Raw genomic sequence first — 22607 nt, 5'->3', positions numbered from 1 at the left:
AAATTTTTTTTTAATTTCCTATTCAAAAACTCTAATACGTATGTTTTGAAATTCAGTTTTCCTGATTTCGAAAAGGGTTCATGCACGGTTATTATATAACTAGTAAGATCTGGGACAGAACCCAATAATCAACCACACTGGCATTTCCCCAGTAAGATGAACATTCATTTTGGTGAAAATAGTAAAGGTCTGATATGACCACAGACCTAAATACATGTCAGGTTTTGTCATCAAATAGGCTCTTATCAGATCCTGCCACAAAATGATACATTTTGGTTTTCAAAGTTCTTTGGTCTTCAGAATTGCAACAAAGACCTTGTTCAGGGATAATTTGTAAGATGTAATAGAATTTTAAATGTGCAAGTCCAGGGGCGCCTGGGTGACGCAGTCGGTTAAGCGTCCGACTTCAGCCAGGTCACGATCTCGCGGCCCGTGAGTTCGAGCCCCGCGTCAGGCTCTGGGCTGATGGCTCGGAGCCTGGAGCCTGTTTCCGATTCTGTGTCTCCCTCTCTCTCTGCCCCTCCCCCGTTCATGCTCTGTCTCTCTCTGTCCCAAAAATAAATAAAAAACGTTGAAAAAAAAATTAAAAAAAAAAAAAAATAAATGTGCAAGTCCATTTCCAGTAAACTAAAAAGAAATATTTGCACAAATGTGCAAGGATGTATGTACAGATACACACTGTACAGATATACACTGTGGCATTAATTAAAAGGAAAAGGTTGAAGACACAATCAACTATAAACGGGAAACAAGGATGGCCCATTGATGCCAAGGAACACACAACAACTGTTACAAAGGCAGATTTGCATTTACTGACACAAAACAAAGTCTAAGGTAAAGCTGCCAGAAAAAAAGCAAGTAAAAAAACAGCATCCGTATTACTGCTTCTAAAAATTATTTGTGTGAGAACAGAAGAAGGTAGAAAAAGTCTGTCACAGTGGGAATACTCTAGAGAACAGGACCACTAACTCTTTTATTTCATACATGTAATGTATCATTGAGTTTTGGGTGTTTTTTTTTAATTTTTTTTTCTGAGAGACAGAGAGAGACGGAGTGCAAGCAGAGGAGGGGCAGAGAGAGAGAGGGAGAATCCGAAGCAGGCTCCAGGCTCCGAGCTGTCAGCGGGGCTCAAATCCACGAACCGCGAGATCATGACCTGAGCTGAAGTCAGATGCTTGACCGACTGAGCCACCCAGGTGCCTCTGCCATAACATTTTAAAATTAAAACAAAATAAAGTATTTTAAACAAAATCTGTAATGTACTTCTGTCATTATTAAAGCAGGGTTTTTTTCCTGATATAATGTAAGAATAGATTTATAAACCAGGAGGAAAAATAAGGTAAAAAGGTATAATCACTTTAAACAGTTATTTTTCCCTCCTTTTCCTTTGTCTATAAATTCGAGAAGTTCTACTTAATTTTGAAATAAGTTCTGATACCACACCGGTAATTCCAAAATCTGAACATACGGACAATATTCAGAAATATTCCCTATTGTACATACGTTTGCTTTTAATTTTTTCTATTCCACAAGATGCTTTAATGAGTATCTTTACATGTACATTTAATGTCTCTTCAAGTGAAGGATAACTTCCTAGGTTACATTTACAAATGGAACTAATAAGTAAAAAAGGTGTGGCAAATTTTAACATCCTTCATGTTACACTTAATTGCAAAGTGATAAAACTTCAATTTTACAATTTAATTTGAACCCACTAATTATTCTCAGGCCTCACATATTTTTGTAGGGCTTTGAAAAATAGAAAGGATCTAGAAACTAAACGATGATATAAATAATGGATAAAAGTGTCCTGCTATTCTTTGTTCCTTTTTATTAGCACATGCCCTCCACACATATTGCAGGGCTAAGTAAGATCTTTGTGTTGAAATGACAGAAAAAAGGAAAACAGGTGGATGGATAGATGAGTGAGCAGAAGGGTGGTAAGAGAAGGAATGAAGAAATAAAAGAATAAATGCACTACTGAAGTGGTCAAGTCACAGTCTGAATAAGCTCATCAACACCTTGTCCTAGTCTTCCTTCTTCACTGCCACGGTCTCTGAAGAATTAAGTGACCCGTGAGAAACTTAATAATTTATTTGTAGCACTAAAAGGAAACCAGAAAATTGTATACCCTGGATAAATTATTTAATTTCTCTCAAAACATACTTTCTTATGCCATTCTGTCAATCTTCTAACTAAAGTGAAACAAAAAAGCAGAGTCCAAATTATCTGGCTTATTAATAATTAAAGCTGTCTTGTATGGTAGGAACCTCAGTCAGATGTATTTCTTCAGTTTAAGTGCCATAATTTTATTTGCTTTCCCTTGAAAGTACAGAAGATTTTTGACAATTATTAGTGAAAGTTCCAAGACACATTGTCCCCTTTCCTTTATATATGCTGCAAAACTGCTCAATTTTCAGACAACTTGCTCACATTTTTATTTTTTTTAATAGTGTTTATTTTTGAAAGACAGAGACAGAGTGCAAGTGAAGGAGGAGCAGAGACAGAGGGAGACACAGAATCCGAAGCAGGCTCCAGGCTCTGAGCTGTCAGCACAGAGCCCAATGTGGGGTTCGAACCCACAGATCGCAAGATCATGACCTGAGGCGAAGTCAGATGTTTAACGACTGAGCCACCCAGGCGCCCCTCTTTTTGTTTTTTTTGTTTGTTTGTTTGTTTTTTAAGAATTATTTTAAGGGCACACAAGAGATGGGGGGGCGGGGAGGAAGGGAAGGAGAGAGAGAGGATACCTCAAGCATGCCCCCACCCAGCATGGAGCCCCATCTAGACCCTGGGACCATAACCTGAGCCGAAACCAAGAGTTGGACTGAGTTACCTAGGCACCCCTGTTCACATTTCTTAAATCAAGATTCTTACAGATAATTTCAAAAGAAACTTCCTAGTCAAAATATAAAAAAAAGCCTTTCTAGTTGGCAGACATAGGGTTAAGATTGTTAACAGATTTATCCCTGCCTGTATCTGCTACAATACAGCTAAGTATCAAGACTACCCATAAGATCATCACATGTTGAATTACTCTTGCTGACAGTACACAGCTATCTGAATTTCAAATTGAATCTGATATACTCCAGCATAATAAATAAAATTAATGAGGGGCGACTGGCTGGCTCAGTCAGAAGAACATACAAGTCTTGACCTCAGGGTTGTGGATTCAAGCCTCACAATGGGTGCATACTGCTAAAATAATAAACTTAAAAAATATGTAAGATTAATGAAAAAACATTCAATTACAAATTACCACATACACAGAACACTCATCACATCAAGCAACCAACATTTCACCTAATGTGCAAATAGGTACCCTTTTAAAAATTACTACGTACTCCATAGTTTCTGCACTTCACTTTAATAATCTGATCACTCCAACTATCCGCCTCCCTATGCTTCTCTAAATTCCAAAGAGGCAAAACTCGTACTTGTGTCTTTTACTCCCAAGTATATCCCTAATACTTATGATCCTTTTTTTTTTTCTTATTTCTAATTTCAAATTAGAACAAAAAAGTTAACAAAACTTAACAAAAAAGTTGCAGAAACAGTACAGAATGTCTATCCCTCATGCCGCATCCCCTAATATTAACATCTTAACGCAAACATAGTACAACTATTAAAAGTAGAAATTAACATTAGTATATTACAATTAAACTACAGATTTTATTCAGATTTCACCAGTTTCCCTATTAATGCCCTTCTTCTGTTCTAGGATTCTTTCTAGAATCCATTACATTGTATTTAACTATTCTCTTTAGTCTACTTCACTTTCAGTCTTTCTTGGTCTTTCATGAACTTGGCATTTTTTTTCTTTTCCAGTGCCATGTAGGTTTCACTGCCCGGGCCTGGGACAGACAAGGGATCCTCACCCATGGCAGGGTGAGGAGGGGATGGAGATGAGGTTGATAATAAAATATGGTTTGTGGTAGAATCACGGGTTCTGTCTTTGCTGAAAAAGACCCAAGGGCCTGGTTAGCTGGTAACTGCAAAGTCTAATTTTTCTGTGGACTGCACATGCAGGTGCAGCAGGAAGCTTTTCCTGCTGGTTACACCTGCAGGAAGCAGCTGGGAGGTACGGAATCCAAAAGCTGGATGCATGGGGCACAGGGAGGAATAAGTCAGAGAAGCCAGTCTGTTAGCTACCATGTTCCACCTGCTTTTGTAAGTACAGGGCACCACCAGGCTGGAAGCTATCTGGGTGGGCTGAAAATGACCAGGCACAGCACAGGGCTGTAACTGTGGCTGAGACAGGTACTGCACTTCAGTAAATGCTGAAGGTGCTGAGCTGTTGACTAGGACTACAGGCCAGCATCTTGGGTCCATAGTGAGATGGGGGATGAGCAGTCTCACGGACGCTCACGGACTGCCTCGGGATTGCCTATGCTCTGGGCCATTATTATTGCCTCTGCAAAAACAGCTGCTGAACCCATGTAGTGCTGGGTTGTAAGCACTTGGGAGTCTGCATCTCTGTTTGACTTTATCAGCTGCCAAAAGGATGCCAGGGTGATTCTGTGCTCCAAGGCTCGTCCCCCGCTACGTGCTGAAGAGGTGAGATCCTGTATAAACAGTCACTCTGCTGGTATGCAGGTGATGTCAGAGTGGTCAGGTCCTCTGCTTTTTCTCCTCCATTTTTCTTCACGTAAAACTTTTCTTGGGCTGTAGGAAAAGCTACTGCCTCTTCCTGTAGGGCCACAAGCTTCTCCTGCAACTTCAGGATGTGTTCTGTGGTTCCATCTACTTTTTCTTCCTTCTCTCCTGCTCTTCCTTCAACCTGTTTCATCATCTTACACACCTCTCCTTCCTACTGCAAACCACACTCCTGGCTCCATCATGATGCGCTAGTACAATGCCCAGGCCATGGTACTAGAATCCTTGGGGCATTCCAGGAATGCAGAAATGGGATTGCTGGGGGCACCTGGGCCGTGGGAGCCTTGCTCTGTCACTGACTGCCAGACCTTGTACTGGACATGTGGGGCAGAAGGTCCTCAGGGGGTACCATGCCCAGCTGAGGCAAAAGCCCACCTATGTGCTGCCATGGTCAGGTGCGCAGCACTTGCCTCCCTGCCCTGCCAGCCTGGCAGCCAGAGGTCTACCATGTGCACAGGCCAGGGTCTCTAGCCTGAGCACTCAGCACACCTTCTTCCCCACCAGCCTCAAGGTGAATCTGACACTTCAAAAAAAAAAAAAAAAACTGATTATTTTGTACAATGTCCTTCAAGCTGGGCTCATGTTATATGCCCTCATGAAAATGTCCAATGCTAGAAATGTTTGGCAAAAAGAAACAAAAACAAAAAACAAAAAAACGCAAAAAAATGACAATGTATCCTTCTGAGTATATCGTATCAAGGAGTACCTGGTGTCAATGTCTCATTACAGGTGACATGAACCTTAATGTTTGCTGCTTCTCTGCTTTAAATTTACTATTTTTCCATTAGTACGTAATACAAAAGAGAAACGTAAACTGCGTTTCTCAAGTTTGGGCATAAATTTGAAACACCCATCAATAAATCTTGTTTGTAACAATTATTACTACATGGCATGCCCACTGATTTTCTCTCTCTCATTCCTTCCATACTGATTGTTGTTCTATTGTAAGGGAAAGCTGTCCATTGTCTGCCATTTATTTATTCATTCAATTGTTTACTTTTATCAGCATGAGCTTCTGGATATCTAATTTATTCTGCAGTTTAAAATGTAGTATTATCAGGGCTCCTGGGTGGCTCAGTTGGTGGAGCATCTGACCTCAGCTCAGGTCATGATCTCCCAGTTTGGCAGTTCAAGCCCCGCATCAGGCTCACTACTCAGTGCACTTTGGATCCTCTGTCCCTCTCTCTTGGCCCCTCCCCTACTGCACTTTCTCAAAAATAAATAAAATATTAAAAAAAAAAAAGTTCTATAAGAAAAATAAATTAATAAAATAACATCTAATACTACCATTTTTTATTTTGTTGTTGAAATTTTTCCAAGTTTGGCCATTTAGGAGCACCTTCATTGTGGCTCCTATGTATTTTCAACGTGTCTCATCTTTTATGAATATAGGTCTACTGCATTGTATTGGGTTTTGCTTTACTGCACATACAGTATTTTTTTATACAATTTTTTTTTCTTTTTTTTACAAACTAAGGGTGTGGCAACTCTGTAGGCTATTGGTGCCACTGTTCCAAAAGCACTTGTTCACTTTGTGTCTTTGTGTCATATTTTGGTAGGTAATTATCAAAATATTTCATTACTATATTTGTAAGGCTGATGTGTGATAATTTTTTTTTTTTAACGTTTATTTATTTTTGAGAGAGAGAGAGACAGAGCATGAACGGGGGAGGGGCAGAGACAGAGGGAGACACAGAACTGGAAGCAGGCTCCAGGCTCTGAGCCATCAGCCCAGAGCCTGACGCGGGGCTCGAACTCACGGACGGTGAGATCGTGACCTGAGCTGAAGTCAGACGCTTAACCGACTGAGCCACCCAGGCGCCCCATGATGTGTGATGATTTCTGATGTTGCTTACTACTGTAATTGTTGTGAGGCACCACAAACCACACCCACATCCGGACAGTAAACATGATCAATAAACACTGTATAATCTAACTGCTCCATCAACGAGCCATTCCCTCCTCTCTCTCCCCTCTCTTCTCTCTCTTTCTCCTTGGGCCTCCCTACTCCTTGAGACACAACAATATTGAAATTAGGCCAATGCCTAATCCTAGAATGGTATTTAAGTATTAAAGTGAAAGGAAGAGTTGCATGTCTCTTACTTTAAATCAAAAGCTAGAAATGATTAAGCTTCATGAGGAAGGCATGGTGAAAGCCAAGAGAGACCAAAAGCTAGGCTACTTGCACCAAACAGTTAGCAAAGTTGCGAATACAAAAGAAAAGTTCTTCAAAGAAATAAATCAAAAAGTGCTACTCCACCGGCACCTGGGTGGCTCAGCTGGCTGAGCGTCTGACTCTTGGTTTCGGCTCAGGTCATGAACTCATGGCTTCATGGGTTCAAGCTCCACACTGGGTTGTGCACTGACAGTGTGGAGCCAGCTTGGTAGTCTCTTTCCACCTCTCTCTCTGCCCCTCCCCAAATCGTGCTATCTATCTCTTAAAGAAACAAACAAAAAAGTGTTACTCCAGTGAACACAGGAATGATAAGAAAACAAAATAGCCTTGTTGCTGGAATGGAGGACTTTAAGTACATTACATAGAAGATCAAACCAGCCACAAGGTTCCCTATAGACTTAATCCAGAACAACGCCCTAATGCTATTCAATTCTATGCAGGTTGAAAAAGGTGAAGAAACTACAGGAAAAAAATTTATGAAGCTAGCAGAGATGTAGAAGCTGCCATCAAGTTATCCAGAAGATGTAGCTTAGATAATTAATGAAGGTGGCTACACTAAACAACAGATTTTCAATGTAGACAAAATAGGCTTATACTGAAAGAAGATGCAATCTAGGACTATCATGGCTATAGAAGGCTGTCTGTCTTGTTAGGGGCTAAGGCAGCTGGTGACCTGAAGGTGAAGCCAATGCTCACTGACCATTCTGAAAATTCTAGGGCCCTTAAGAATTATGCTCAACCTACTGTTCTATGCATTGCCCAACAAAGCCTGGATGATAGCACATCTTTTTATAATGTGGTTTACTGAGTATTTTAAGCCCACTGCTGAGATCTTCTGCTCAGAAAAAAAAAAAAAAAAAAAAGTCCTTTCAAAATATTGCTGCTCACTGACAATGCAACTAGTCACCCAAGAGCTCTGGTGGCAATATACAATGACTTTGATGTTTTCATGCCTGCTAACAACGTCCATTCTACAGCCCACAGACCAAGGAGCAATTCTGACTTTTAAGTCTTATTTTTTTAAAAATACATTTCACGGGACGCCTGCGTGGCTCAGTCGGTTAAGCGTCCGACTTCGGCTCAGGTCATGATCTCGCGGTCCGTGAGTTCGAGCCCCGCGTCGGGCTCTGTGTTGACAGCTCAGAGCCTGGAGCCTGTTTCAGAATCTGTGTCTCCCTCTCTCTCACCCTCCCCTGTTCATGCTCTGTCTCTCTCTGTCTCAAAAATAAATAAACGCTAAAAAAAAAAATTTTTTTTTTTTTTTTAAATACATTTCACAAAGCCAGAGCTGCCCTAGACAGTGATTCTTCTGATGGATCTGGGCAAAGTAAAATGAAAAACTTCTAGAAAGGATTTCACCATTCTAGGTGCCACTAAGAACATCTGTGCTTCAAAGGAAGAGGTCTATCAACATTAACAGGAGTTTGAAGAAGTTGACTCCAACCCAACCCTCATGGATGACTTTGAGTTGAGGGGCTCAAGACATCAGTGGAGGAAGTAAATGCAGATGTGGTGGAAAGAGCAAACGAACTAGAATTACAATTGAAGCCTGAAGTTGTGATTGAATTGCTGCAGTCCCATGACCAAACTTTAACAAATGAGAAGCTGCTTCTATGGATATGCAAAGAAATTAGTTTCTTGAGATGGGATCTACTACTAGTGAAGATGCTGTGAAAATTGTTGAATTGACAACAAAGAACTTAGCATATTTCATAAATGAAGCTGATAAAGCATCAGCAGGGTTTGTAAGGATTGGCTCCAATTTGAAGTAAGTTCTACTGTGGGTAAAATGCTATCAAATAGCATCGCATACGACAGAGAAATCATTTGTGAAGAGTCAAAAAAACTGCCACAGCCTCCCCAACCTTCAGCAAGCCCCTCATCAGTTAGTAGTCATCAACAGCAAGAAAAGATGTTACACCAACAAAAAGATTACAATTCACTGAAAGCTCAATGATGGTTAGCACTTTTTTTTTTTCATTTTTTTAAGTTTATTTATTTATTTTGGGGCACCTGGGTGGCTGAGTCAGTTAAGCATCTGACTTTGGCTCAGGTCATGATCTCGCAGTTTGTGAATTCAAGCCCTGTGTCACGCTCTCTGCTGACAGCTCAGAGCCTGGAGCCTGCTTCAGATTCTGTGTCTCCCCCTCTCTCTGTCCCTCCCCTGCTCATGCTCACTCTCTCAATAATAAATAAATGTAAAAAAAAAAAAATTCTTTTTAAGTTTATTTATTTTAAGAGAGAGCAAGCACAAGTGGGGGGGGGGGGGGGGAGGGTGGGCAGGGAGCGAGGGAGAGAAAGAATTCCAAGCAGGCTCCGTGCCATCAGCACAAAGCCCAGGGTGAGGCTCAAACCCGTGAAACGTGAGATCATGACCTGAGCCGAAATGAGGAGTCAGGCGCTTAACCGACTGAGCTCCACAGGCATCCTCCACTTTTTTTTATCAATAAAGTGTTTTTTCATTAAGGTGTGTACATTTTTTTAGACATAACGCTCTTGGCACACTTTATACACTTTGTACAGTGTATAGTGTAAATGTTAACTTTTATATGTACTGAGAAACCAAAAAATTAATCTGATACCTTTTATTGCAATATTCACTTTACTCCAGTGGTCTGATACCAAACTTGCAGTATCTCAGAGGTACAACTGTACTTTCTTATTCCCTGGCACAACATTCCAGGATCATCTCACACCTTCCAGTCCAGTAATCAACCACTTCTCCACAAAGCCTTGGTTCCATTTATTACAGAATGGTGTTTAGAAACTAAAATCTGGGCACGATGTGTGTTAACCACTTCTAGGTGGACAAGGATTATGAAATACATGTATGTATGTGAACCCACACATACACACACACATCTATATTTCTGTCTAAATTAAATACACTGAGTTCATACCAATACCTCTGATCCCAATTCAACACCCCAGGATTCATTTTAGTAGCCTTTCTCTTTCTCCAACAAGGAGAAAACCTGCATTTGATTATCTATATTTGTTCATCTGTTTACTCAAAAAAAAATACATATACATTCTTTCCATTAAAGACCTAATCAGGGGAGCCGGGTTGCTCAGTCGGTTAAGCGTCCAACTCTTGATTTCAGCTCAGGTCAGATCTCACGGTTCATGGGTTCAAGCCCCATGTCAGGTTCTGCACTGATAGCATGGAGCCTGCTTGGGATTCTCTCTCCTCTCTCTGCCCCTCCCCTGCTCTCTCTCTCAAAATAAATAAACAATTAAAAAAATTAAAAAGTCGTCTCAGAACTGCTAGCTCATATCCCTGTGAGAAACACATTAACTAGATTAAAATTTTGATGTACTGTTTTTCTTGCCATTGGCTTACACTGTCAAGACAGTGTTTTCCAAAGTTATTTAGGGTCCTTATTTCCTTCCCCAGCCCCTTTCAGAGTGATAATGTTATTCACTTGCAATACAACGATGTTCTTTTGTTTTAAGATTTTATTTTTAAGCAATCTCTACACCCAATGTGGGGCTCGAACTTATAACCCTGAGATCGAGAACTGCATGCTCCACCAACTAAGCCAGGCCCCCATTTGTTTTTCTTTTTATGCCCTTTTATGGGTTCTCCGACACTGGTTATTTTTTTAGCAGATGAAAGGTAGAGTACTAATTCTAAAAGTCTAGCTGTCAAGTATAAATATCAGGGAAAGATGGAGTCATAGTTTTATGTATGGGAGGGAAGGTTTCCTTTTCTTGTAAAAGTAGAAGAGACTAACATATTTACATAAAAAGAAGCAACAAGGAAGAAGTTGGCAAAAGGTCCCTTGTGTAAGGAAAACATGCAGGCCGTTTTATACAATAGTGGTTCTCAAGCTTTATGATGCATTAGAATCACCTGGAAGATTTTTAAGCACAGTTGGCTGGTCTCCACCCCTACCATTTCTGATTCACCAGTTGGGAGATGTGGAGGCTTGAAAACAGAATGCTGGGCACCTGGGTGGCTCAGGAGGTGGAGCGTCTGACTTTTGGTTTCAGCTCGGGTCAAGATCTCTCGGTTTGTGGGATCAAGCCCCACGTTGGGCTCTGTGCTGACGGAGCAGAGCCTGCTTAGCATTCTCTCCCTCTCTCTCTCTCTCTCTCTCTCTCTCTTTCTCTCTCTCTCTCTCCCTTCCCCTCCCTCCCTCTGCCACTCCCTCACTCCTTCTCTCTCAAAATAAATAACCATTAAAAAAAAAAATGCGAATGCTACCTGTCAAAATACCATAATTTCAGAATAAGTAGGTTAGAGTGAAATCAGAGTAGTTCCAAGACAGAAACATATATACATTGTTTTAATCAAGCACAAAGTTAGAAAAAATACATTAAAATATACTGAATACTATCTATCTCCAGACCATACTTGACATTTATTCAAGGTTTTCACCTTGTCTTTTATTTTTTATTTCCCATGATCACCTTACTTTCTACCACAAGCACTTACTACCTTTATAACACTTAAAAAACCAAACTTCAAGTGTGCTTAATGTATCATAGCTTTGAGGGGCACCTGGGTGGCTCGGTAGGTTAAGCGTCCGACTTCAGCTCAGGTCATGATCTCACAGTTCGTGAGTTCTAGCCCCATGTCAGGCTCTGTACTGACAACTCAGAGCCTGGAGCCTGCTTCAAATTCTGTGTCTCCCTCTCTCTCTGCCCCTCCCCTGCTCGCACTCTCTCTCTCAAAAAATAAACATTAAAAAAGAAAAAATTTTTTAAATATATCATAGCTTTGTTTATAACATTTCCTAATTACTATGATTTTCAACAACTCTTAAAAGTAACATTTATCTCATTATATTTCACAATTAAATATTTCTGGTATAAGAAAAGCTGTTAATTTTTATTTATACATCTTAGATCAACCAGTCTCCCAAACATCCTTATTTAACCTAAAATATTTTAAGTTGACCATCACAGTTGTCTATCGTGTAGTGAGATTTTTAAATGCCCATACCCCTTTTTAATCATGTATCCCACTTCCATAAATCTTTAAGCAAATTATCAGAAGCCCAAAACAAGAAAAACTAAAACTAAGAGCAGTTAATATATAGCCATCTCTAGAAAAAAATGATCCAGGAAATCATAACACATTCTTACAAATTATATGAAGCACCTAAGTCCCTTATGTACATTCACAGTGAATGCAAAGTGTCCATAACCAGCTAAGAAAAAAAAGGAAACATAAGAATAACAGAGAACTATGCTAGTTTATAGTCAAAATGGAAAATTTTGTTACTTTTCTGTATTTTCCAACTTGTACAATTTGTTTATAATAGGCAGTAGGAAATTTTATCAATAACACACACAACAAAAACTGGGTATGTTCACATATGTATTATGGTGATGTTCTTTTACCTCAGTTGTATTTGCTTCCGTTTTTGCAACTCTTGGTTTCTGAGTTCTTCCAATCGTCTGAGTTCTTCTTGACGCCTCATTAGATCTATAAAATAAACCACACATTAATATTTCTACCTTCTCTTTCTGTATTTTTAAATCAATAAACATATTACTGACAATATATTTAGTAACTTATTCATATTCACACACCTAGCTTCTCTTTTGTCTGTTATACCATCTTATAATGAAAGATTATATAAGCTGTATAATCAAATTACTATCTTTTCTGGACCTGTTTGTTTCTTCATAGGTATGAAAATAATAAAATTCATCCTTATGTTAATAAATTAAAATGGGTAGTAATTGTTTTAACATAAAGCCTAGAACATACTAAAAATGGAATAAATGGCAGACATATTTTCACGTACACTCGTAAACACATTAAAATTTTTTTCAGCAGTGAATATAAAGCACAAAAAGATGCTTTGGGAGACATGAACAGAGGACACATAAGACCAGAACACACAAACAGAATAAAGAGAGAAGATGCTGCTTAAAACCAAAAGAATATCCCTCCCAAAATACAATTAGTGTTAAGATTCCTCCTATGCAAAGTCAATTTCTTATAAAAACAAGCAATGAGAGAATTCTTTCTTATAAAGGGAATAAAGGCTGAATTCTGATATTAACAAGATCATTTTAATTTTAAACAAGATGAGCATTCCTGCTGTCATGAATCTTTGCTATATCAAGAACAGGGGTTCCAGAGTAGTACAAGATGAGAAAAAGTACATTTGTTTTACCCAAGTGCTAAAGAATCTTTGTTAATATCTTACCAAATTATTATGTATGCATACACACATGGATCAAAAAATATTAAAATACTCTGCATAGCACAATTACTGGTTGCTTTTATTTCCCTTTTCCCTTATCATGTTATCTGAAATTTCGAATGTGAACATAAATTATCTTGATTAAATGTTCCTTAACAAATCACTATTATTAAGAACATAACAGGGGTGCCTGGGTGGCTACATCAGTTATGTGTCCAACTCGGTTTCAGCTCAGGTCATGATCTCACGGTTTATGAGTGCAAGCCCCACATCAGGCTTTGTGCTGACTGTGCAGAGCTTGCTCGGGATTCTCTCTCCCTCTCTCCCTGCCCTTCCTGCATGTGTCTCTCTCAAAATAAATATGTAAACTTAAAAAGAAGAGAACATACCAAAATACTAACAGTCACAGTTAACATTCTATGAGTCAGTTACCCTAATATCATAACCATGACAAAGTAGGCATCATTAACCTTAACAAGATAATTATCCTTCCCATTTTTACAGACTGAAAACAGATCGAATTATGTATTAATTATGTCAATAAAAAAAGATTTGGACAGACGGGCCTGGCTGGCTCAGTCAGAAGATCATGCAACTCTTGATCTCGGGGTCATGAGTTCGAACCCCACGTGGGGTACACTGATTACTTAAAGAAAACTTAAAAAAAAAAAAACCATTCAGACTGATTATAAATGTACTGTAGTGACACAGGTAGTAGGGACCGGGTGATTCTGTCAGCATGCCAGTTGACAGAACACTTGGCTATCTTAAAAAGTCACCAAACACTACTACAATGATTTTGAACATTCAGGCCATTAGTTGTCATCCTTAACTGCTCATCAGAACTACTTAAGTACCTTTTAACCACAAAATCTCTTGGGAGGTAGATATCAATATATATATATTTTTTTTGAAGCTCCCTAGTTGACTCCACTGTACAACCACTGAGAACCATACAACTATCATATAATTACTTTACCTGGAGAAAGCTAGTAGACACCAAAAATACATATCTACCTCAATAAGCCAAAATGTGCACAGTGTCCTATTATCACTGATTATCCAAAAAAGTCTATTCAGTATATCGTATAATAATTTTAACATGAGTTTGTAGGCTAGCTTCTCTTAAATCATGGACATATTAGCACATATAATAAATGTAAAAATATGCATTTTCTTCCACGAAAAGGACTAAGACATTTGTTTTCCAACTAGATTTTCTCCTTTTAAGCTATGCCTGTTGAGAAAACTGCTTTACCCTCTCAGACAGTATTTCCTCATCTGCAACATTGGTAAAATAATTAGCTCAAAGAACCCAACACTAAAGTTCCTGAAATTTCACCAAAGCTTATATATTAAACACTGCCAGAGTAATATCCTTCTGGGGAAAAAAATTACAAAAAAAATAGCTAGAGTGTTTTTTCCTTTGATCCAGTAAATCACAGTAACAGGTATTTTCTTAAAAAAATATCCTGGGGCACATGGATGCCCAATGTCCAACTCTTTATTCTGGCTCAGGTCATGATATCACAATCATGAGATTGAGCCCTACATCAGGCTCCATGCTGACAGCTTGGAGCTGCTTGAGATTCTCTCTCTCTCCCTTCCTCTCTGTCACTCCCCTGCTCATGCTTCTCTATTAAAATAAATCAACATTAAAAAAAATAGGAATCCAAAGGCATCCATACACATAAAGACATCAGATGTAACACTACGTTTTTTTTTTTTTTAATGTTTCTATTCATTTTTGAGAGAGAGAGATAGAGAAAGAGAGAGAGCGCACGCGCGGGGTAGAAGGAGAGGGAGACAGAGGATCTGAAGTGGACTCTGCACTGACAGCAAAGAGCCAGATGTAGGGCCCAAACTCATGAGCCATGAGATCATGACCTAAACTGAAGAAGGAGGCTTAACCGACTGAGCCACCCAGGCGCCCCTGGAGCACTACTGATTACTAGACCAAATAACATTTGAAAATCCTTGCCTAATTTAATGATAAATAACATAAAATTACACCTATAATTTTAATATATCAAATACATGGGAATATAAGGAACTAAAGGAGAATACAGACAAATTTAAAATTTGATTTACTAGACTGTAGAAGTGTTTCTCAACTTAATATCCTTCATGAAAACTGAATGTATACTCTCTGATCTAACAAGTCTATTTTCTAGAAATACAAGCATTGAATCTACAGATTGTAAGGGCATATTTAGCCCCAAGGAAAAGCTGAAACACTGTATTGCACAACAAGATGCATCCTGAATACAAGATAGACCAGACAGAAAGCAGTAATAAGGTATAGTAAAATGTTAGTAACAGAATCTAAGTAGCGAACACCTTAAAATTCCTTCAACTCTATGTTCAAATTTTCTCGCAAAAAAAAAATAAAAAATAAAAAAAATAAAAAATAAATGGGGGGCGGGGGGGAACATATCCTAAATAAGCTACTGAACTTTACTTAAGAAGAAAGAATCAAGATGGAGTCACTTACGACAAGATGGGAAAAAACTCAGGCTTACCTCAGACTTCCCCACAGAAACATTCAGTGCTAGAAGACAATGAAACATACTATCAAGTACTTAAGAAAGGAAGACAGAAAAAGATCCATGAATTCGAAGCACCAGTTTAAAATGTTAAGGATCACAGAGTATTTTAGAACATGCAAGAACTCAAGGAATGTTGTTTCTATGAACCCTTCTTAAATCATGAGGATAAACATCAAATGATGAAAAGACAAGTCATGACTCCTCTATTTAATAGAGTTAAGATTAAAACACATGAACATTATCAAATTAAAGAACATTAACTTGAAATGAAAACACAGTATTGAAGAGATATGTGCACTTTGATGTGCACTGCAGCATTATGCACAAAAACAAATATACGGAAACAACCTATCTATCAATGAAAGAATGGATAAAGATGTGGTGTATACACACAACATACATCTATCTACACACCCTCATACACACAATATACATACACACACAATGGAATATTATTTCAGCCACAAGAAAATGAAACCCTACATTTCCAAGAACACAGATGGACCTTGAGGGCATTAAGCTCGGTAAAGTATGTCAAATAAAGACAAATGCTGCATGGTAGCATGGTAAAACTTACATGTGGAATCTAAAAAAAAAAATAAATAAATTAAAAAAAATCAAACTCTTAGAAACAAACATTAGAAAAGTGGCTTTCAAGGGGCTGGAAAGTAGAGTAACCAGGGAGAGTCTGGTAAAAGGATAAAAACGTTCTGCCCTTAAGAATAATAAAGCCTGAGGATTTAATGTGTAACATAGTGGCTATGTTTTAAATAATTACTGTGTACCTGAAAACTACTAAGAGTAAAACTTGAATGTTCTAAAACACCAGAAAAATAAACAAAATCAGCCTTTATACTGAAAAAGAAAAAATTAAGTTAAATAAATCCAAACAAATCAGATGCAAAATAAATAAAAGTTGAGAGGAAAAGAGAATGAAAGAGGAATAAAATATGCCTATTCCCTTGGTTTTCTTTCCTTCAGTTATCAGGAACCAAAAGATATTTATAAAGGCAATATACTTCTACTTGATTTACCAGTTTGATAGCACATATAAAGAATGAAAATATAATCATAAAAAACCAGTGGTGGAAGAGGAGAGAGTAATAACAAAATGCGCGCAGAGTTAAATTTCATCTGTTCAAAGTTTATAACTCTAGGAACAAAGATAACACAAAAATAACCATGAAGAAAATTCAGAAACTGCTCCTATGCTGATGATCATAAACAAATGGAGAAGGAAAAAAAAAAACCTGTAGTAAGTATAATGGGATTTGGATCTAGAAAACATTAAATAAACACCAGTAAAGTACCAAAGTACAACTATTAAAACGTATCAGTGTATCCAAGAAGAATTAAGATTCACAAAACTGGGGCGCTTCCGTGGCTCAGTTGGTTAAGCATCCAACTTTGGCTCAGGTCATGATCTCATGTCTCTTGAGTTTGAGCCCCGTGTTGGGCTCTGTGCTGACAGCTCAGAGCCTGGAGCCTCCTTTGGATTCTGTGTCTCCCTCTCTCTCTGCCCCTCCCCCACTTGCACACAAGCTCGCTCTCTCTCACTCTCTCTCTCAAAAATAAATGAACATTAAAAAAAAAAAGTCACAAAACTTTGCTAAGGTATATATACATAAACATTCACTGAGGCACTGCTTTTACCAACAACCTGGAAAGAGAACTACAGACAAATCAACAGAGGATGAGCTAAACTAATTATACCCACTTAATAGAATATGATGCAGCCATTTAAAAACTGAGACGGGGATACCTGGGTGGCTCAGATGGTTAAGGATCCAACTCTGTATTTTGACTCAGGTCATGAGCTCATGGTTCAGGAGATCAAGCCCCACATCGGGCTCTGCACTAACAGCTCTGAGCCTGCGTGGGATTCTCTCTCCCTCTCTCTGCCCCTCCCCCACTCATGCACAAGCATGCTTTCTCTCTCTCAAAATAAATACACTGAAAAATAATTTTTCTAATAAATTAAAAACAAAAAACCAAGATCTGGAAGTATGTACTACTGTAGAAAGTAAAATAACAAGGTACAGAGAAAGATAAATAGAAGACTCTTTGGTTATAAATAAATACACATACATATCTACTGACATATTCAAGTTTTCTTTTCATTAAGGGATATACAAAAGAAACTTAAAATACAGAAAAAACCTGTGATTCCTACAAGAAAGCAGAAGGGGGACAGGGGAGAAGACACATTTTCTGTACTAACTGGGTTTTCTATTTCCATGAAAGGTCAACCAGAGAGCCCTGTTTCTGTTTCTACACAGCCACAGAACACAGATTACCTAAAATCTCTCCACCACCCCAATACACCCTTGCAAATGCTGTATGAAATATAAAATTATATAATAAAAGAAAACTATAAATTAAAAACAGTTTTGACTAACAATGAAACAAACTAACACTGAAACAAATTACTGGCAGATATCCGCTGAAATAAATGTAAGATGTACTTCAGCAAAAGTAAAACCAGGAGTAATATAAACTAATCAATGTGCTTTTCTAATATTATAAACCAAAAATATTGTTAACAGGGGTTATAAAGAAACATACAAAAAACAATGAAAAAACAAAAGCTCAGGGAAATAACTGCAAAATTACTGTGCTTCAGAACTCAAACTGGAGGTGCCAGGGTGGCTCAGTTGGTTAAGCGTCCAACTGCAGCTCAGGTCATGATTTCACAGTCGAGTTCGAGCCCAGAGTTGGGCTCTGTGCTGACAGCTGAGCCTGAAGCCTGCTTTCAGATTCTGTGTCTCCTCCCCCTCTCTCTGCCCCTCCTCTGCTCTCATGTTCTGTCTCCCTCTCTCTCTAAAAAATAAACAAATAAATACATACATACATACATACATACATACATACAATGTCCTTAGAGATGAGGCAAATCTTCTAAAAGCTCAGAAGAGCTTTATGAGGCCTAAAGAAATATTGCTCTTTGTCAACACTATATCCTCAAATACCTCAGTGTCTTCTTCAACTGACATAAGTATGTGCTGAAGAAATGGCTGTTATAATACCATTTATCATCAGCAGCAACAAATAGCTTATAGTAGTATAAATGCTTCCATATTTAATCAGTTATGTGCTAAGATTATGGCATGACTGTAGACAGTGGCAAAGTGCCCAGCAGGCTCTGAGCAGAAAACAATTCATATTAGAGAGAAGTACTAGAGCAATCATGGAGCCCAAGAAACTAAATTTTTTAAAATCCCCCAGTTGATTCTCATGTGTAACCAAATTTTAAAACCATAAAACCACCAGACTAGATAAAACTGAAGGCCTCTCTTCCAGCTCTAGGCAGCAAATGATTCTGAAACCTCATCACATAAAACAATTTCAAATTTTCTGCTACATAAGAGACTTAATCTTTAAACATAGTACATGATAATAAATGAGTTCAATTTTCTGAAGAGTAAACTTACAGAACTGCTAAGTTTAGAATCCAAATGAAACCAGAAACGTCTGACTAGTTTCTATAGTTGTTGAGCTGGATTGTTTTTTAACTTATTTAATTAGCATCAGCACAGTTAGTGACTTCATACATGTTCAATAAACTTTTACTGAACAGAAAAAACAAACACTGGACTTTTAGTAATCGAAACTCTACCAAAAGGATTTAAAAAGATGAATGATGATCACATTTTCACCTTTTAAAGAAATACCAGCTCTAGTATAAAAAATACTTTAGAGGAGACAAAGATTAAATAACAGTCCAATAAGAAGGCAGAAATCTAGGTAGATATCTATAGTGCCTTGATCTCTGGAGGTAGTCAAAGAAGGTAAATGTTTACTAAATGCTTACTTTAAAAAACAAAAACAAACAAATTAAAGGCAAAATAGAAAGCAATCAGAGGTTTATTTTTAACAAATATAAAACTATGGGGCACACTGGTGTCTCAGTGTCCAATTTCAGCTCAGATCCTGATTTCACCGTTTGTGAGTTCAAGCCCTCTGCTGTCAGCACAGAGCCTACTTCTGGGATCCTAGGGATCCTCTGTCTCCCTCTCTCTCTCTGCCTCTCCCCCACACTCGCGTGTGCACGCACACGCTCTCTCTCTCAAAAATAAACATTAAAAAAAAATACAAAATTATTACAGATAGTTGAAAAAATGAGTGACAGGAATTACCAGAAGAATTTATTTGGAGAATTAAAGAAGGGGAAAGATAAACAGTAAAGATAGGCATAAAAAGAAACCTAGCAAGCGGAGAGGAAAGAAGTGGGCTTCTACATATATTCAAGCAGCCTGTCTTATGGTTAGGTATTCGACCAGTAACTATGAGAATAAACTATCACCCATTATGATTGTTCCTAAAAATTCAGTCAGCTCTAGGGGCGCCTGGGTGGCTCAGTCGGTTAAGCGGCCGACTTCGGCTCAGGTCATGATCTCGCGGTCAGTGAGTTCAAGCCCCGCATCGGGCTCTGTGCTGACAGCTCAGAGCCTGGAGCCTGTTTCAGATTCTGTGTCTCCCTCTCTCTGACCCTCCCCTGTTCATGCTCTGTCTCTCTCTGTCTCAAAAATAAATAAACGTTAAAAAAAAAAAAAATTAAAAAAAAAAAAAAATTTCAGTCAGCTCTAGGGGCACCTGGATGGCTCAACCCAGCTCTTGATCTCGGCTCAGGTCATAATCTCACGGTTTGTGAGATCGAGCTCCAAGTTGGGCTCTGCACTGACAGAACAGAGCCTGCTTGGGATTCTCTTTCCTGTGTCTCTGCCTCTACCCCACTCATGATTTCTCACTCTCAAAATAAATTTAAAAATAAAAGTACAAGTTTTTGTTCTAGGGGAGCATCATTGGCTCAGTTGGTTAAGCATCCAATGACTCTGGATTTTGGCTCAGGTCACAATCTCACAGTTCATGGGATTGAGCCCTACATCGGGCTCTGCACTAACAGCATGGAGCTTGCGTGGGATTCTCTCTTTCTGCCCCTCCACTGCTCATGCACATGTGTGAATGCTCTCCCTTTCTCTCTCAAAATAAATACACTTTTTTTCTTTTACATTTATTTTTGAGAGACAGAGTGAGACAGAGCACAAGCGGGGAGGGGCAGAGAGAGAAAGAGACACAGAATCTGAAGCAGAATCCAGGCTCTGAGCAAGCATTCAGCACAGAGCCCAAAGCAGGGCTCGAACCCATGAATCATGAGATCGTGACCTGAGCCGCAATTGGTCACTTAACCGACTAAGCCACCCAGGCGCCCCAATAAACTTTTTTTTTTTAATTTTTATTGGTACTCCACTTAGTTAACATATAGTGCTATATTAGTGTCAGGTGTACAACATTTGGTATGTGACTTTTGCCAAATCTACATACCAAGAATTACCCACTGTGCTTCTCTTTTTGCCAGCAGAGTCATCTATCTTCTACTGGCAAAATTTAACCACTTTAATAACATCCAAGAATACTACTTATGTAGACAAAACTTATTTTAGTAAGTTCTGTGGTTTGGTTTTGTTTTAATTTTTTAACGTTTATTTATTTTTGAGACAGAGAGAGGCAGAGCATGAACAGGGGAGGGGCAGAGAGAGAGGGAGACAAAGAATCCGAAACAGGCTCCAGGCTCCGAGCTGTCAGCACAGAGCCCGACATGGGGCTCGAACTCATGGACCGTGAGATCATGACCTGAGCCGAAGTGAGACGCTTAACCAACTGAGCCACCCAGGCACCCGTTTTTTTTTAAGGAAGTTCTCTTAGAAAAAGGAGATTTTTGTTTCCGATACAGTGAGTTCCAACTACCTTCTAACTCATAAACAGCAACTTAAATAGTATGTGCCTTAAGAAAAAAAAAATCATACTATATCTATATGAAACCCATTTTTACCTTGCCTCATTAGCATTAATTGGTGTTCATGCCTAGCTGCTTCCATTTCTGCTTCCAGTTTCTCTTTGGCTTCTCTGATGTTTCTATCAACCTGCTCACGCTGCTGCTTTTCCATTTCGTCAAGAGCCTTCCATCGAGATGCATACTCAAATTCAAATGTCCCAGGTTGAGCAAAACGTGGTGGCTGTTCTCTTTCCCTAAGAGTTTACATTTGAAAACATACAGAAATCTATGTTTAACAGGCAAAAAAAACAACAAATAAGAACAACAAGAACTACCATTTAGCAAGCAGTTACAATGTTCATGGCACTGTACTGGGCAAGTACGCTACATGAATTACCTCATGACAATATGGTAATTCATGTTTTAACAACCCTGAGTTTAAGAAACTGCCCAAGGATGCCCAACTAGTAAGCATAGAACCAAGATTCAAAACTAAGCAATCTGATACTACCTACAAGCTGCACTCCCCTAATTATCACCTTCAATAAGGCTTTCTGGTTTTCCCTCAACAATTTTATATAAGGCAACATGCAACACAGGAATCAAACACGCCCTAAATAAATTGTCTAGAATCAAAGTTGTTCTCTAAAAGTAACTTTTAGGGGTGCCTGGGTGGCTCAGTCAGTTGAGCGTCTGACTTCAGCTCAGGTCATGGTCTCACAGTTCATGAGTTCGAGCCCCACATCAGGCTCTGTGCTGACAGCTCAGAGCCTGGAGCCTGCTTCAGATTCTGTACCTCTCTCTTTTCCCCCCTTTCCCCGCTCATGCTCTGCCTGTCTTTCAAAAATAAGTAAATGTTAAAAAAAAAATTTTTTTTAAGTAACTTTTAGGCATAGTAATAAAAGCGAATAGTTTATTGAGTGTTATGTGCTAGATTAATTGGCTACACCAAAAAATAAAGGCCTAAACTTATTACAATTGTAGTTATTTAATACTTGTTTTTCCTTGTTAGACTATGAACTCAAAGAGGATGTGAAATGTCTGTTAAATGCTATACCTCAAATACCTGGCACGTTATCTGGCACACTGTATATATTTAGTATTTATTTCTTGAATGAATGCATAAAAGATGAGCAAATGACAAAAATAATTTAAAAAAAAAAGAATGACCTATGAATGTACCTGAAATTCAAAGAATTTTTTCAATTATTCTTGCCTATAATAGCTTCTATTAAAAAACATTGGTAAGGTGCCTGGGTTGCATAGTCAATGGAGTGTCCAACTCT

The 22607-nt window shown here is 38.5% G+C and overlaps 1 protein-coding gene and 1 pseudogene across 2 annotated transcripts in view; both read right to left on the bottom strand.

Annotated features, from left to right (window-relative positions):
- The window catches only part of PSPC1 (paraspeckle component 1), a 103350-nt gene that overhangs the window by 56925 nt on the left and 23818 nt on the right, over nt 1-22607 (bottom strand). For both annotated transcript variants that reach the window (XR_002076559.2, XM_019436456.2), the window contains exons 4-5: nt 21379-21575; nt 12185-12269 (exon numbers count right to left, since the gene is read on the bottom strand). Coding sequence is in view for 1 of the 2 variants with exons in the window: in XM_019436456.2 (XP_019292001.1) it covers nt 12185-12269; nt 21379-21575 (282 nt within the window). In the remaining variant the exon portion in view is untranslated. The remainder of the gene's footprint in view (nt 1-12184; nt 12270-21378; nt 21576-22607) is intronic.
- Nucleotides 1579-6601, bottom strand: LOC109259109 (G protein pathway suppressor 2-like; annotated as a pseudogene).

This window comes from Panthera pardus, unplaced genomic scaffold (assembly GCF_024362965.1).
Source record: "Panthera pardus isolate Hobbes unplaced genomic scaffold, ASM2436296v1 HiC_scaffold_1, whole genome shotgun sequence".
NCBI classification, from domain to species: domain Eukaryota; kingdom Metazoa; phylum Chordata; class Mammalia; order Carnivora; family Felidae; genus Panthera; species Panthera pardus.
This window is presented reverse-complemented; position numbering and strand designations above follow the sequence as displayed.